Genomic DNA, 16,748 nt, shown 5'->3' with positions numbered 1-16,748 from the left:
TGGGTGACTCACGTCCCTCTTCGTTCCAACCGATCGCCGGGTGACAAGCGACACGGCCACCATCACGGCGCCCACGAGGACGAAGAGCAGCACCGTGAAGTGCAGGAAGTGCACGCGAGCCAGCACAGGAGGCCGCGGATCTGGGTCGCCACACGCCGGTGTTCCGTAGCCAAAGTCAAGCCCCATGCGGATGACGCCCGTCAGAAAGCCAGCCATGAGACCCCAGAAGGCGCCCTGCCGCATGGCAATGCCACAAAAATAGAACATTTAACACGTTCGTCAATGACAGTGTGTGTGGCCTTAAAAGGAAAAACAATTAATAGGTGACGGTTATTTCATTAATTATTTTTTTCCCCGAGGCGTCCTCACATGGCCCTTACATACGTGATAAGGTGACACACGTGATACAGGTGGCACACGGGCAGATATAAATAAAATATTGCCGTACGATAATGGTTTGTCGAGAGAAAAACGGTGACGCACGATGACCATCTGGGCAAGCAACAGCCTCACGTGTGCCTGCTGTGAATGCAGTGACGCTGCACAATTTGTGACCCATTGTAAAGCGTGCCTTTAAAAATATATATATACAATCATAGTATGGTTTTTTATGTTTATTTAATCATGTGTTACTTGGTAGATGGATGAACACAATGTTGTTACATGTGCATTCTCACATACAGTACCCCCTCTGCTGTACTGTCTGCTAAAATAATCATAACTACGAATACTGTTGTTAAGTGGTTTTACAGAATTGCATATTTCGATAAAAGTGTACAAATGTTGAATCTCGAGCAAAGGGAAGCTTTAATCACGAATGTGTATATATCTATGTCAGGCTATATTCACTGATGAATGAAGTTTTCCAATGTGGTCAGCATTGTCTATGGTCTTTGACACTGCAATTCATAATTAACCATGTGTGTGTGTGTATATATGCATGTGTAGTGCACATAGCAAACACTTGTTTTGCTTCATCTGTCATTGAAAAACACCTCAGTGTTTTATTTTGATAGTCCTATAGTGAAGCGTGGTTAGCACATTGCACTATGAACCCTGTAATATGAATTCAATTCCCTGTCACGGCTAACATTATATCTGAACTGGTCTTTCCTGCACCTGTGATTCGCATGGTAGCTGCGAAAGAAGTTATACATACATGGCCTTGCACCTACCTGCCTTCATCCAGCAGTCAATTAACAAATGACAGCATATTATTTAAAATATTTGATAATGTGTCTCTATAATGCTCATGACATTTCAAGAAGCACATTAAAAATCCCATCTGTTAATGTAGTTAATCTGTAAAAATATATCAGATAAAATAAAACGCAAAGGCTTTGAAAAATTGTCCTTTTTCATAATGTCCTATTTCAGTCGAAGTGATTCAAATGACTACAAATTATCGAATGGTACATTTAATAATGTATACAAGTTCATAATGACAGAGCACATTTGTGTGTCCATAAACACTGCGTGTTAAAATGTAATGGAGCCTCAGCAATATTTGGGCAATGTGAATGAGATGAATGGTTTCAAGTTATAGTAGACTTAGCTGCCACTTTGCTCATACGATCCATTTATCCTCCGCTAAAAAAAAGCAGAACGGTGGTGGATCTACAGCAAACAACTTAGGTCAATACATTCAATCTCAGTGGCTACATTTCAGAAATATTACCTATTGAGCCAGCCCCTCAGGAATCCTGCTTTCACCCTTCAAATTTAGAGATTGAAAAATGTTTTACGAGTAGAGAGTTTGACGCCCTAATCCAAATGCCGACAACCATGCACACACGTTTGCACAAAGACCGCGAACCTGTCTTAACTGTTCCACTGTCCACTCACTCATGCTCAACTTTAGAGCCATAGCTGAAACACTTTGGCACTGCCTCCATCCCACCACAATTCGAGCCTCTAACCGCCATTGCTTGTTTGGTCCAACAAATCTGGCTACACATGAAGACGGTGCCCCACCAAAAGGGTGTCCGTCCAAATGCTGCCACCCAACCACTCCACCTCCGCCTTCCCTCTCCCCTCTGCTGTTCAAAATCAATGAGCAACAGGATTCAGTCTAGTGCTGCAAATTGGTGTAGCGGGGTGACACGCGCTCTGAATGTATGAGCTAAACAAGGTATCATTGACTTTGCATCGTGAGAAATTGTGCAGTGAGCATGCAATTGCTACCTCAGAATTGGGCCTGCTGGTCTCAAAGTTTGTGCACCTTTAATTGATTGGCCCTCGCTCACAAGAATCCATTCAGTGATTCTAATGAGCTAGGGGCACATGCATCTGCAGGTCTATACTTTCATACCTCGGTCACCATCTGTACTGATATGTTTGTTGTGACAGAATGCATTCTCATGATCATCATCGGCCACAGGAAATCCACTGCTAGGATGAAGGCTCACCAAGCCGCCACCATGTCGCAAGATCCTGCGATGTAATAACCCGCGTAACACCTGCACATGAACTTGTTTTTATCGTTCCATCTCCTCGATGGCCGTTGTCGCAGATGGATTCCATTGCAAGGATTGGCTTTACTTTTTTTTATCAGTGCACATTTTTTTTTACGACACATGAAGGCGTGTCGTTCCATGATGATGTTATTCACGGCGCCGTTTAAGGCATCATTGATGCCATCATGAAGTGCTTCTGCGAGGGAATTCTACCTGAACTATCATACACACCAATACTTGTTTCATTCAGAAACGTAAAATGTAGCGAAGCATTAATACAGTGTGTCTCAAACTCCCATTATCTCCACCCAACTACATTTCACTTCTTACTTATTGATCCAGGAGTGCCACACTGACTTGCCAAACTCTTTTTTTTTCTTAGGAAAGTCCTGCATCGGACTGTTTTATTTTAAGATGCATTTATACAAATGTGAGGAAACCTTGAACACCTGGAGAAACCCCCTACGCGTGCAAGGGGCAACACTCTATCCCTGTGTCCAGATCGAAACAGATGGCGATAAGTCCACTTGCTGTACTGCCTTGCCCTGGCAGGCCTGGGTATGGCACCTCGATGCACACGGGAAGGAAGTTTAATAACACTTGTGTGATCCACCAACCCTCGCCTCCACAGTGCTGGATTACAGGCGTGCGCCGCCACCACCACCACCCGCCTTTCCGAATGAACGGTATTTTCAATATGTAAGCAAATTCGAGCCGATACGTGTTGAACACGACTGGTGAATGGTAGCTGCGCCATGAGGAGGGTGGAAGGAAACGATGTAATAATTATACATATATATAAAAGGGAAATTTGTGAATGTGTGTCTGTTCAAAATGTTTAGCGTACTTCCCGCAATGCAACAAACTTGAAATTTGCAATGTTGGTACTTTTCAGACTGTACACCATGCAAACATTATAAAAATAGACTTTTGTATCTTTTTTTGGGGAGGGGAGCTCAATAATGCATAGATTTTGCACGGAAAGTGAGCTGTGACGTCACATCTGTCATGTGACCCGCGCATGCGCAAGCGTAACGCAGTGTGCCTGCTGACGTCACCCCCCAACCCTCCGCGGGTAAAGTGAAATACAAATGTGTTGCAATTCTAAGGCGTTATTCGCGCAGCATTGCTTTATTATTTCAGTCGTTTACTGCCGTACGCACCCTGAAAGTTGTGTGTGTCTGCAGCAAGCGCGTCTTTGTGTACCTATGGACGCGCGCGTCTGTGTGTGTGTCTGTGTGTGTGTGTGGGGGGAGCGGTAGTGTAGTGGTTAGCGTGCTGTCTGTGTGTGTGTCTGTGTGTGTGTGGGGGGAGCGGTAGTGTAGCGGTTAGCGCGCTGCGCTATGAACCTGGCGACCCGGGTTCGATTCCAGCTCACGGTCAACACCAGTGACGATTATCTGGACCGGTCCCGGGCCTCCCCTAGGTCGACTCAGCCTCAAATGAGTACCTGGTGCGGTGTGTAAATATCGCCACTAGGGAGACAAAGGCGGTCGGGCGTGGTGCTGGCCACCCACCCCCTCGTGTACCGTTCCGGCCTTCATAGGTGCTCGCTAACAGCACTTGACCCTACAGTCTGTTAAGGCTATACGGGGGATCTTTTTTTTGTGTCGGGCAAAAAAACCTACCTCCTCGCGGTGCCGGACGGGCAACCCTGTCGTGGACAGTGCTGTGGGGGGAGGTCCAATTCTGATTGGTTCCTCCCCTCATGGCGTCTGTGACCACCACAGTGGCTAAACGGGGGCTCTGGACGGGTGCGAGGGGCTGGTAACCCCTCCTCCAAAAATGTACCACTAAACCACGTATAAAATATCTAACTAATAAGCTTGTGCCGGAGGCCCTGGGGGGATAGGCGTCTATGACGTCTCCTGGCCAAACCCCAATTGGCGGAGCCAGGAGATTGAATCTCTACCCTCAGGGCTCCTCCAGAAACAACGAAAAGCCACTACGTGTGGCCACGTGGAATGTTCGAATGCTCACTGTGGAGGAGAGGCTGCCACTCCTCTGTCAGGAGCTGGACCGGTACCGCCTGGATCTCTGTGGTATTCAGGAGGTCCGGTGGACCGGTTCTGGCTCCTGCCACCATAAGGGGTGGACAGTCCTCTACTCGGGGCAGCAGACTGCCAAACAACAGGGTGTGGCTCTTCTTAAGAACAAAAGAATGAAGGGGGCATGGGAGCGTGGCGGTGAGGTGTGGGAAGTTGTAAGCCCCAGGCTACTTTGGGCTCGCCTTCCCATCAATCGGAGGCGAGGAGTCGTGGTCGTGGTTACTTATGCCCCCACCGAAGACGAACATCCATGGATGGATGCAGGCAAAGCCGATGAGTCAGATGCCTTCTATGACCTGTCACAGGTGCTGGCTAAAGTGGCCCCTCGGGATAGAGTCATCTTGTTGGGTGACTTCAATCCCCGAGTGGGTCATGATGCTGGCACCTGGTCTGGAGTGATTGGAGGGCATGGGCCAGATCAGCTCAATAACAACGGTAGGAGGCTGCTAGATTTTTGTGCAGCCCATGGGCTTGTAATTACCAACGCGCTGTTCCGGCATCCACACAACATCATGGATGCATGCCGGGTCCAAGCAAGAACATCTGCTGGACTACATAGTGATGGACCAGCGGATGCGAGCCCATGTCCTTGACACCAGGACCTACCATGGAGCTGATCTGCCCTCTGACCATCGACTTGTCATCTGTAAGATGCGCCTGCCATTCTTCTGCTCTGTGGTGGGTGTACACCCAGGACCCCATTCCAACCTAAAGTGGCATGGTCTCAGTTATCTGATGAAAGTTGCAAGCGAGCATTCCATCATCGCCTGCGGCTGGGGTTGGCATCGTCCCCCACTCCTCCGGATGTCGAGGGTAAATGGGCGAGGTTTAGGACTGTCACTCATGCAGCTGCATTGGCTGCTTTGGGTACGCGGTCCAGACCTCCCCAGAGACCCTGGCTGACAGAGGAGGTGTTCAGGATAGTTGAGAAAAAGCGACAGGCCCACTGTCATCGGCTACAAAATCCCACGTCAGAGAATGAGGAGGCTTACCCAGCAGCCTTCGCTCGGAGGTTCGGAGAGCCGTGAGGCGCTGCAAGGATAGGTGGTGGTCGCGGGTTGCTGAGGAGATGGAGTCTGCCTCAGTGGCCCGCGATCACAAATCTCTATTTAACTCCATCAAAAAAGTAACCTGCAGCGCCACACCTTTTACCATCATTAGGGGAAAAAACAGTGATCCAATCTCCGACCCCCAGGAACAGGTTTGCAGATTTGCTGAGCATTTCTGTGAGGTCCTGGGGGAGGGAAAATCCCTCAGCCAGGAAAACATCGTGGCACAAAGTGAGGATGACCCTGCTGAGGCTGCGGTGCCTCAAATATTGGAAGAAGTCACCCCCTGTGAGTGGCTGGCTGAGGTGCCATCTGTTGAGGAAGTACTGAAGGCGATCCGGAGTCTGAGGGAGGGTGACATTTGTGCACAGACTGCCCTATATGACATCATAACAACAGTCTGGACCACTGGACAGGTTCCACAGGATTGGAAGGATGCCCTGGTGGTCCCCCTCTTTAAGAAGGGGGACCGCACAGACTGTAACAACTACAGGGGCATTTCACTCCTCAGTGTACCAGGAAAGGTCCTGGCAAGGATCGTCAACATCGCCTTGCCAGGCATGCTGAGTAGAGGCTTGCGGAGCCCCAATGCAGTTTCAGGAAAGGGCGGTCCGGCACAGATGCTATATTTTCTGTCCGTATGCTACAGCAGAGGTGTAGGGAATTCCAACAAGACCTACATCTCTGCTTTATTGACCTGGTCAAGGCCTATGATACCATCAGTAGGCCTGGGCTCTCGGTTGTTCTTTGTGCTTTTGGAGTACCTGACCCTCTGCTCACGATCATTAAGAACCTTCATGATGGTGAGCGGGCCCGGGTAAAATTACGTGGCCAGGAGTCAGAGCCATTCCCTGTACAGCTTGGGGTGTGATAGGGATGTCCTCTGGCTCCCACATTATTTAACATCTATTTTGACCACATAGTTCGTGAAGCCTTCAATAGCTGTACCAGGGGAATCTCCATATGGTACAGATATAATTGGAGGCTGATTGATGCCCGGGTGCGGTCAAGGGATGGCTCCCTATTGCTCGACCACGTTACGTATGCCGATGATTTGGTAATAGCTGCTCATTCAGAGGAGGCGTTGGAGACGCTGCTGCTGAGACTGGAGCGTGCTACTAAGAGATGGGGCCTTACCATGAGCCCCACCAAAACTAAGCACTTGCCTGGGTATTTTGTACCATCGGACACTCCACCCCCACAACTCCCAATCGGTGATGGGGCAGTTGTGGAGAGAGTGGAGAGTTTCCCATACCTGGGCAGTGTACTTATGACCGGCTCCAGTTTAACAGCAGAGGTCTCACTCCGAATCAGTCGAGCGGCAACATCTTTTCATCGGTTGCGTAACGCTGTGTGGAAGCTACCTAGTCTGTCGCTCCGCACTAAGCTTCAGGTCTTCTTGGCCACGGTCATTCCCTCCCTCCTCTATGCTTGCGAAACGTGGACCCCCCTAATGGAACATCTTCGCCGGTTAGAAACATTTAGGCTGGCCTTCCTACGATCCATCCTGGGTTTAACCAGGCTGGATTGTGTGAGGAGCTCACAAATCCTTAAAAATCTGGGCACGGTCCCATCGGTGAGCTCCTCCGGCAGGCAATGCTGCGTTGGCTGGGTCATGTAGTCCCCATGCCCAGCCACCGCATGCCGAAACAGCTTTTGTTCAGCCAGATCGAGGGGCCTAAACGGGCGTGGCATGGGCTAGAGAAGAGATGGAGTGATGTGGTACAGGAGGACGTGGAGCTGAGTGGACTTGCCGATGACTGGTACCAGCGGTGTCAAGATCGGCCTCTGTGGAGGAGGCTCGTGAAGGACGCTACTGAGCAGTTGGAGGCAGTCGCCCTCCAACAACAACGGAGGGTAGAAGAGCGACGCTCGCAACAACGAGCGGAGTGCCGGGTGGCTAACGCACAGCAGGTTGGCACAGTAGGGGGCACAGGTGGTGCATCAGCCAGTCATCTCAGTCAGTCGACCCGTGGCACCTGGGTCTGCCCCGTGACCTCCTGCCAGCGGGCGTTCGACACTTCACGTGGCCTCAAGGTGGACATGGCCTGGCACAAGCGTCGTGGTGACGTCACCGCCACTTAGTGGCGAATGGCGGTTGTTGTTGTGTGGAGGGAGCGGTAGTGTAGCGAGTTCGATTCCCACTCACGGCCACCACCGGTGATGATTATTTGAACTGGTCCTGGGTCTCCGCCTCAAACGAGTAACTGGTGTGGTGCGTGAACATCACCACTGGGCAGACAAAGGCGGCCGGGCATGGTCAATCCAAATCCCGGGCGAAGCCGGGTAGGAAAGCTATTAATGTATAAACAGCACACTGGACTTGCAATCTAGAGGTCGCTGATTCTTAAATAGCCCCACCTCTGTCCACCTACCAGTATAAATGGGTCCACCGCAATTAGATGATCGGCATGTCGTGTATGGTGTTGTAAAAGTAGGCCAAATAAACCCTTTAGAGGGAGCTCTAGAGACAGCCCTCTAGAGAGGCTCTCTCGTGGAAACCCTGTCACCGGTATGGTGTGAGCAACCAATTGCAGGGATTAACATTTTCCCTTACTTACTGACATGGTCAACTCATGCATGCATTAATGAATTCATACTGACAGTCCACAAACCGCAGCAACCGTGGTGCAGACCTGCTCATTGAATCCCTCCCAGAAGATGGAGAGCAGGTAGACCATGAGGATGGGTGGAGCGAAGTATCCTGTCACAGACTGGATGTAGTCAAAAAGCTGCCCGCTCTGTGAGGCTTGCAGCACGGGGATCCACGCGATGCTCAGCCCCACCAAGACCAACACAAAGACCCTGCGGGGAGGTGGAGGAACAGCGCCGCTTTGTTTGTCAAACGTCAAAGTGTCTCCCTGTTCAAACGAACATTAGTGGCCTAAGGGGTCGAGTTGGGCTTTGTGAAGCTGATGTCCCTACTGAGAGCACGAGCCATGTCGACATTGGCTTGGGTGGGTGGGGGGGGGTCTCAAATCAATGTATGTGATTGTATTGCAAATTAATTGAATAAAAACAAAACTGTTTCTGGTGACTGCCTTCTATTGTGACAGTATCGTCATCTGCAGCAGCAGGAGCAGTCGCAGCAGTATTTTATAGAAGTGTTTGCGATGCTTGAAACAAGCACTCACTTGTCCACGTCATGGGTCAATTCTGCTCGGTTCTCAGACAAATCTGGTCGCGGGATTTAACTTGTAAAAGATATATATATAGGCAAATGGAGCACTCTCCTTTCATAAATACATTAACCTCATTTTTCTCAGTCTCATCTCTCATAACAGAGCTCAGCATGAGCTGAAAGGATTTCAAGGATTTGAAACGTTTTTGAATTTGTTTTGCACGTAACATTTCTGACTGCATGTTTGGGTATAATTTTCCTTTGATACATTTGTAGATGATTCAACTGAATCGCAGACGTACTCTTTGGAGGCAACACATTTATAAATAGCAACACATTAACACAAAGGGGTTGCTGCCCCTTTACCAGATAACCTATGGTGGTGGACCACCAGGTTAACTACGTTAGTTACTGGGAGTCACTACAATGGAGAGGACCCTCGCTGGGGTCCTCGTCCACGTGTAGGTGACTTCTTCTTGGACGTAGAACGTAGATCTTCAGATGATGGCAGCAACGCTGAACCCCGGTCCCTGTGCGGACCCCGCTTTGTATGCTGCTGGGTAGTGCTTGGCCCCGCCCTTGGCCACGACCACCTACGAGAAACTTCTTGTCGTTTCTCGCCCTTCCCGTAGGATCTTACCCTGACATGTGACCACCCCCAAGCCCCCCCACCTGGGGCCCCTGTGTAGATCTTACTGGTCACGTGCCTCCCAGGGTCAACCAGAGTGCCATGGCCTAAGGTAACCTACTCTTTGGTTTTATTCGGTAAAGCCACGTAGATAAAATAAAACAAAATAAAAGAAAACAATTAAATCACGACGTTTCGGAGGCAACACAAGCTTCCTTCTTCAGGTGGAATAGTCACAGAAGAATATCTGTGTCAAGTGCACAGCTCTGAGACGATCGGGTTTATATATAGGTTAAGGGGGGGGGGGGAGGAGCCAGAAAGGAAAGTGGGTGGGTGAGAGGGCTGAGTTAAGCAGTTTTTTATTTTGAAAACGACGAAGCAGTTTATATATAGGTTAAGGTGAGGGGGAGGAGCCAGAGGAGCCAGAGCTGTGCACTTGACACAGATATTCTTCTGTGACTATTTCACCTGAAGACGGAAGCTTGTGTTGCCTCCGAAACGTCGTGATTTAATTGTTTTCTTCTATTTTGTTTTATTTTTACCTTACGTGACTTTACCGAATAAAACCAAAGAGTATGAATCCTTGCAGTCACGAAAGCTTCAAATCTAGAACTAAGGTAACCTCATCCCATGGCTGACACTCTCACACTTCCTCCTGTAGGAGTCAGCACTACACGCCACGCGTGGTGCCACTGCGCTCTCCCAGTGCTCACCGAGCCCCCTCTAGGGTTGGTACGCGGACACCCACCTACGGGGTGTCCGCGATGACGATGCATCGCACGCCGTGCCTCGCTAGAGCCGGCATTACAGAGTGACATACACGATTTCTCTACATATGTGATGTCACTACACACGTGATGTCTGCGATGTGAGTACATCGCACGCCGTGCTCCTCTAGGGCCGGCACCATACAGTGACATCCGCGATGTCACTACACATTGAAACTAGTCTTTCATTGTTTTTCAAGAAAATAAGAATCATACAAATTATTCACCCTAGGAAAGCATCACTGAAACTCAAGATACATTTTCAGGAGAGTCCTGCACCAGGATGTTTGGCCAATTCTATAAACATGTGCACCTTTTACTTGTTTATACATTCATAGTTTTATATTTTGGGAGGAAATTATGCCCACAAAACCTGGAAATCTCTCAACGTCGCACATCTAAGCTCTAACCAGGCATATATACCCTGTTTTGCTTCTGAAATACAGTAAGATCAGGCACAAAATCCGGGAAAGTCCCCAACGAAAGACAAACATTATACTCTAAATTGAGGGCATGTTCAGAAAAATGCAAATATTTTTTGTCTCTCTCTTAACTGTCTACAACCAGTGCTTCTCAAATTGTGGACCACCGGTGGTCCGTGACGATCCTCATGGTGGTCCGTGGAGTTGTGAATCAACTGCAGATTGATCCGGAAATAATGACATTTTCATTAATATTCTACTTATTATATATTAATGCAGTTCGGCAAACTACCTTGATTAAACTACCCTAACCCTAAGATTTAAATTCCCCCCCCCCCCCCATCTAAAATAAACCTTACAGTTGCGTAATTTTGTTATGTTCCGTTAATATGAATCATTTAGTATGAGTGGTATTTAGAGAGAGAAGTGCATGCATTTTGTCACCAGGAGTTGGGGGCTGGATGTTCAGCAAAAATGTTTGCATCGGCTGAGTAGTGAGCAGGCCAAAAAACGTTTGAGAAACACTGGTTTATAAGTATCACATAGGTCATTACGTCTCTGCGTGTACATATATGTACAAACACAAATCTTTCAGAAAACGCAATTAGCTTTGATATTAAATGTCCCCTTTAATGGGCTGGCTTTTCGTGAGCGGGCAGAGTGGCTGCAGATCAAAAGGACAAGTCTCCTGCACTTTGTAACTTTGTGAAAAAATATAAAAAAACCTTTGAAGTTATTTTTGGTTGACCCTGTCAACTTCCCTTGGGATGTAACGGCCTACTGAAAACTTTTGGCACTTTAGAGAAAGTGCAGAGCTGATTTGGAAATAGATTTTTTTTTACCTCTGCTCCAGTGCTAATTCACAGTCCATGTGCGCAATGGCGTACATGTTCCAATGCATTAAATTACTACGGATGGTCATATATATTTCCCTACATGGGTGGCAAAGTTTTCATATTTTAGTCCTACTCCTAAACTTCTACAAATATGTAGATAACTAATAGCTCTTTCAAATGATCTAATTGGGATCATCAGAACGTGACCTATAATGGCCTGAAAGCATATTGTATTATTCACAATTTATCGTAGTATCTAAAGGTCTTATAAAAGGTGAAGGCGGAGAAGGTGCAGCCCTGCAATTACTTGCTCAATCCTGCTACGAGCGGAAGGGCTTCCACTAGAGGAAGCTCTTGGAGAGCCCCCAATTGGTATTTTCACCTATTCTTCACTGGCCTGACGTCTTGGAAGAGGTGGGATTACCCACACTTTACCCCACCGAACACGACTGGCCGATCAACTAACCTAGTGGTACCTATTTATACTGCTGGTGGACAGTGGTGGGGAGGGCTTTTTAAACTACTTATTTCTTCAACTGTGGCACGAGGAGATCGAAAATGTGTACTAACCATTACCCCATGGCAACGTCTCTCGTGGACCTTGGATTATGGAATTCTTATGGAAGTGCAACGTAACATATTGTACTTGAGTATATTACTGTGTGCTTTAACGTCTATTGTACATACGCGTGAAAGTCAGCAAACAGGTGGATGGTAAGCTCTGGTGAGGTGGTAAGCAGATTGTGCTGTGAATCCCACGACCTGAGTTCGATTACCAAGACGGACATCAGTGATGAGTGGCATCTGAACTGTTCCTGACAAAACCCCTCCTTTACCAACCCACACTGATCAATTATGCTAAAACAACCTCCATAACTGTCACAGCATGAAGAAGACCTCATCCAGCAGTGGATTGACAAGGGACCATAAATTACTATTATTGTTAATTATTCATCAATATGTGTCTGTTATGGATGGCAACAATCTGGTCACAGTAAATATCAAGAGGCCACCCCAGACAATGCCCTTGAATACTGTCATTAGGCAGGGTGCTTTAAGATCCATGAGGACAAGGGCCATATAAAATGAGAAATGTAATAAGTAAATAAACAACAATAACAAAAACATGTTCACGATGAAACAAGCACGGCCCTCAGTACTCACTGCCACTCGAGGTCTCAGACAGTGGTGGAAATTCCGCACCTCTGTGATGTGACCCCCAGAGGGAAGATCATTGGGATTAAAATCCCGTGACTCTCCGATTAGGAGTCGTGTGATTTAACTACAACAAGGAATGGCCGGCTAGTTTCATCATCATAATCATTGAACCTGCCTCGAGGCGCCCTGCAGCAGGTGACCCCCAGCGGCAGCTGTCTCTGTGCAGTCACAAGGTGAAAGCAGCACCAGCCAGCAACTGCGCATTCGTCTGTCAGTAGGGGGGAGATGTTGCTCAGTGGCTTCCCAATTACATAACTACGAGTAATTTATCATATTTGGACCATGATGCCTGCACACAAGCACTTTTATTTTTTTCACATTAATTAATGGGATATTTGAATCGTCCCTGTGAAGCAGATGACACACGTACATGTAGGGTCAATACACCTGCAGTATTAACCAGGGTGACTGCCGGGATCAAACCATGACCCCGTGCAACCAGCGGCAAATGTTCCACTGCTGGGCCACATCATCGCAGAGTCTTATTGTTGGCACCATCTTCTTTAGCTACAGCCCGACGTGTGTGCCAGTGAGGGCTGCGGACAGGACCTGCCGACAATCATGAGCTCTTGCTCGCTCGCGCGTGGCCGTAGGCGAGCCCACAAGTCCATGGTGAAGATGGTGCTGCTGCTGTTGAAGACGGACGTCAGCGAGCTCATTAAGGCAGCCATCATAGCCGCGAGCATGACACCCTTCAGCCCTGCAAGCAAAGACGTGCACAGGTGCACAGACAACGATCCCACGCGTGGCACGGGACAGACTGTTAGAGCAAGCGCTGTTAGAAAGCACATTTGAAGGCCGGCACAGCACACGAGGGGGTGGGTGGCCAGCACCACGCCCGGCCGCCTTTGTTTCTCTCGTGGCGATGTTCACACATCGCATCAGGTACTCATTTGAGGCTGCGTCGACCTAGGGGAGGCCCAGGACCGTTTCGGATAATCGTTACCGGTGTTCTGCTGTGAGCGGAAATCGAACCCGGGTGCGCCAGGTTCGTAGTGCAGCGTAGCGCTAACCGCTACACTGCCGTGTGTGTTGAACTTCTTTCACACCGTACGTAGACAACCGCTCTAATCGGAGAAATACGTTTTCAATCTAGATTTAAAAGTGCATAGCTCCAGTGGCTTCCTAATATCGGAATGAAGAGCGTTCCAGATGGCTGCAGAGGCGCATCTGAAAGCGCGCGGTGGGGTGACTGTCTTTGTTTGATGGTTAGCCAAAAGCCGCTGTGAGGATGACCGTAGTTTGATCTATACGATGTAGACATCCATGCATGCACACATACTCACACATCAAAGATAAAGGGCGCTCTTTGTAGCCAGGCTCGACTGTTGTTGTGGAAATTGCTCTGAGCGAGCATCTGGTAAGCCAAGCATAACACGAGTGGGTGGTGACATGGTTAGCAACTTTCCCTACCACATGTCTCCCTGGTGTTGATGTTTACAAAGCACACCAGCAAACTCGTTCAAGGCTGAATTGACCTATGTAAGTCCTCGGACAGGTTCAGATAGGACTTGTCACCGATGTCATCGTGTCCAGGAATCGAACCCAGGTGGCTGAAATTATGAGTGCACCAGCCACTACTGCTCTTCTGTACAACTGCGCTAAAGGGTACAAGAACACAAATACGTACACGTGCACACGCAATAAAGCATACAGCTTGCACGTGCACAGGCAAAAAAGCCCCCACGTTTTGCCTCTAACATGCTGTTGGGGAAAGTGCTGTTCGCAAGCACCTATAAAGGCCGGCACGGCACACGAGGAGGTGGATGGCCAACACTACGCCCGGCCAGTCTTTCTCTCCCGATGTTTACACACCGCGCCAGGTACTCATTTGATGCTGAGTCTACCTAGGGGACGCCCAGGACCGGTTCAGATAATCCTCACCGGTGCTGAAAGTGAGCGGAAATCGAACTCGGCACACCGGTTCATAGCGCGGCGCGCTAAGCGCGACACTTTCGTTCCCCACGTGCACACTCACAGAAAGCACACACAGCGAAATACGTCTTCTTCTTTATAGCGTGTTACCGCATGCCTCACTGAATGTGATTCAAGGTGATAGCGAAATGCATCATGGCTGAAGTCCAGAACAGCGTCGTTGGTATTATAATTTACTTCATTGCGCGACTCTCAAGCGACGCTCCTCGACAGAATGACAAATGACTTCACCTCTGTCATTATCAAGGCTAAGGCAGAAGGCATTAATATCATGACATCCGGTGTCTGACACTGCACAGTCATAGCCATGACCGCTGTGTTGTGACCAATCGAGCGCAGCTTTTGCCGCCGAGGGCAGTGTACGGAATGGGGCTAATGAGATACGCCCAAGATGCCGCCCTAAGCACTGGCTAAATAAGCGACAGGTTGTCCGACTTTCGGTAGCGTCGCCTTATTTTGAGCTCACGGTCAATATCAAGAGGCCATCGTGGCCCATTGATAACTCCACACCTCGCCGTTGCTTGCTTCCCTCCTTTCTGCTGTCAGTTCCTGCAACATCAGATCTTACAATCTCATCGTCGTCGTGTTGCTTTAGGTCTTCCCCGCAGTTATCAAGCACTGGGTGTGACTCCAATGTATGTCTTGGTAACCTGCCCCCTCTGTCTTGAATTCGCTCCCATACCCAAAATAATCTCCACAATGGTTTCATGCTATATTGTAACCCTACTAGCAAAAAAAAAACCCACAGTTTAATTAGTATTGGCCAAATATCCAAATGCTGAAAAGTGCTGGTCATTTCGGGAATACGCATCGCAAAGTCGCCCCTCCCCACCGTGAAAACTTCGAAGGACCCTCCCGGAAAAAAGAGTCTTGAGACTCAGTGAGGATTTTTTCCTGGGTGAACAAGCGTAATCATAATCATTGCTTACCTAAAGTGGTACAATAACAGGTCCCGGCAGGGTGGGCTGGTATGAACATTGGAATTTTGCGCAATTTTAGTTTTACACCCCAACAGCACAAGATTTCACTTCGTTAAAGTATTGAAAGGGGACGGACGGACGGACACATTAATCTATTGCAGGCTGGTACACTCAGTTTACAACTTCGTTCCTACCAGTATAAATGGGGATCCCTCTATATGTTTCTTTTATAGAAATAGTGTAAGTGTGGTTTGCTTATAAGGCCCCTATTTGCCGTGGGTTTTCCACAACACGTGTATGTACACGAGCAGTCCATATTGATTCGAACGTTAAACACTTACCCTGTTCTGAAATTCACAGGACAATACATTTGCCAGCATATAAATCTAAAGAATGTGCACCTATAATCAAATAACTTTTCACACTTATTTCAGCTCATATTTTCTTTGTCCTTGTTTCGGACAGCAGGTGATCTATACTGATATCTCAATGGTATCCAGCTGCGGATTAATCATGGTTGTTGATGATAACGTTGCAGTGATAGTCAACGGATCTCCAAGTGAGTGGCATTCCATTGGAAGATGATGAGAATGATGGTGATGATGAAAAACTGTAATTAATACACCTAGAATTGTTTTTAAATAGCAGAAGCAGCCTTGGATTCAGACTTAGGTGACTTACCTGCCATGTCCATCCAGTGCTCGCTGAGCTACATTGGCTTCCGGTTACCGAACGAATATATATGGACGTACTCATTACACACAAAGTGCTTGCCACAAATGAACCACAATACCTTGCTGATCTCGTCAAGGAGCTTAAACCATCAGGCGAACTCCGGTCATCATCACAGCAGCGGTTTCTGGCTGGCCATCGAACAAAGACAGTGGTCACCGCATCACGTGCTTTCAGACGCGCATCTGCGGCCGTCTGGAACACTCTTCCTTCCGATATTAGAAAGCCACTGAAGATATGCACTTTGAAATCATTTAGGTTGAAAAAAACTCATCGTTTCAGAACAGTTTTTTGTTCAGTTTGTTGTCCTTCCCCCGCACCTCCGAATAGCATGGTCGGTTATGTACGGTGAGAAATAAGTTAAACGCACAATTTTCAACACATACATACCTGGAGGCATGAGCTCCACCACCAGTTTGGGATAGGCAATGTTGGTGCAGCCGGCAGGGTTCCCACAGGCCTCCTGGCAGGTCTCCCGCGTCGCGCACGCCACCTCCTCTGGCACGTCGGCACACGTGGACGAGACGCTGTAGTGCCGTGATAAATCTACCGCTCCGAACAATGGGTTTCAACAACCAATTGTGTCTGACCGTGTGCTTAACCGCGTCGAGATCTT

General features: G+C 48.2%; 1 protein-coding gene across 1 annotated transcript in view; it reads right to left on the bottom strand.

Annotated features, from left to right (window-relative positions):
* The window catches only part of LOC116943845 (sodium/mannose cotransporter SLC5A10-like), an 83,828-nt gene that overhangs the window by 14,346 nt on the left and 52,734 nt on the right, over window positions 1-16,748 (bottom strand). The window contains exons 10-13 of the mRNA XM_076068147.1: window positions 16,523-16,630; window positions 13,095-13,245; window positions 8,190-8,358; window positions 13-234 (exon numbers count right to left, since the gene is read on the bottom strand). Of these exons, the coding sequence (XP_075924262.1) occupies window positions 13-234; window positions 8,190-8,358; window positions 13,095-13,245; window positions 16,523-16,630 (650 nt within the window). The remainder of the gene's footprint in view (window positions 1-12; window positions 235-8,189; window positions 8,359-13,094; window positions 13,246-16,522; window positions 16,631-16,748) is intronic.

Source organism: Petromyzon marinus, chromosome 19, assembly GCF_048934315.1.
Source record: "Petromyzon marinus isolate PM22_M1 ecotype Great Lakes invasive population chromosome 19, UKy_Petmar_22M1.pri1.0, whole genome shotgun sequence".
In the NCBI taxonomy this organism is placed as follows: Eukaryota; Metazoa; Chordata; class Hyperoartia; order Petromyzontiformes; family Petromyzontidae; genus Petromyzon; species Petromyzon marinus.
Note: the sequence above shows the minus strand (reverse complement) of the source record. Positions and strands in the feature narration are given on the sequence as shown.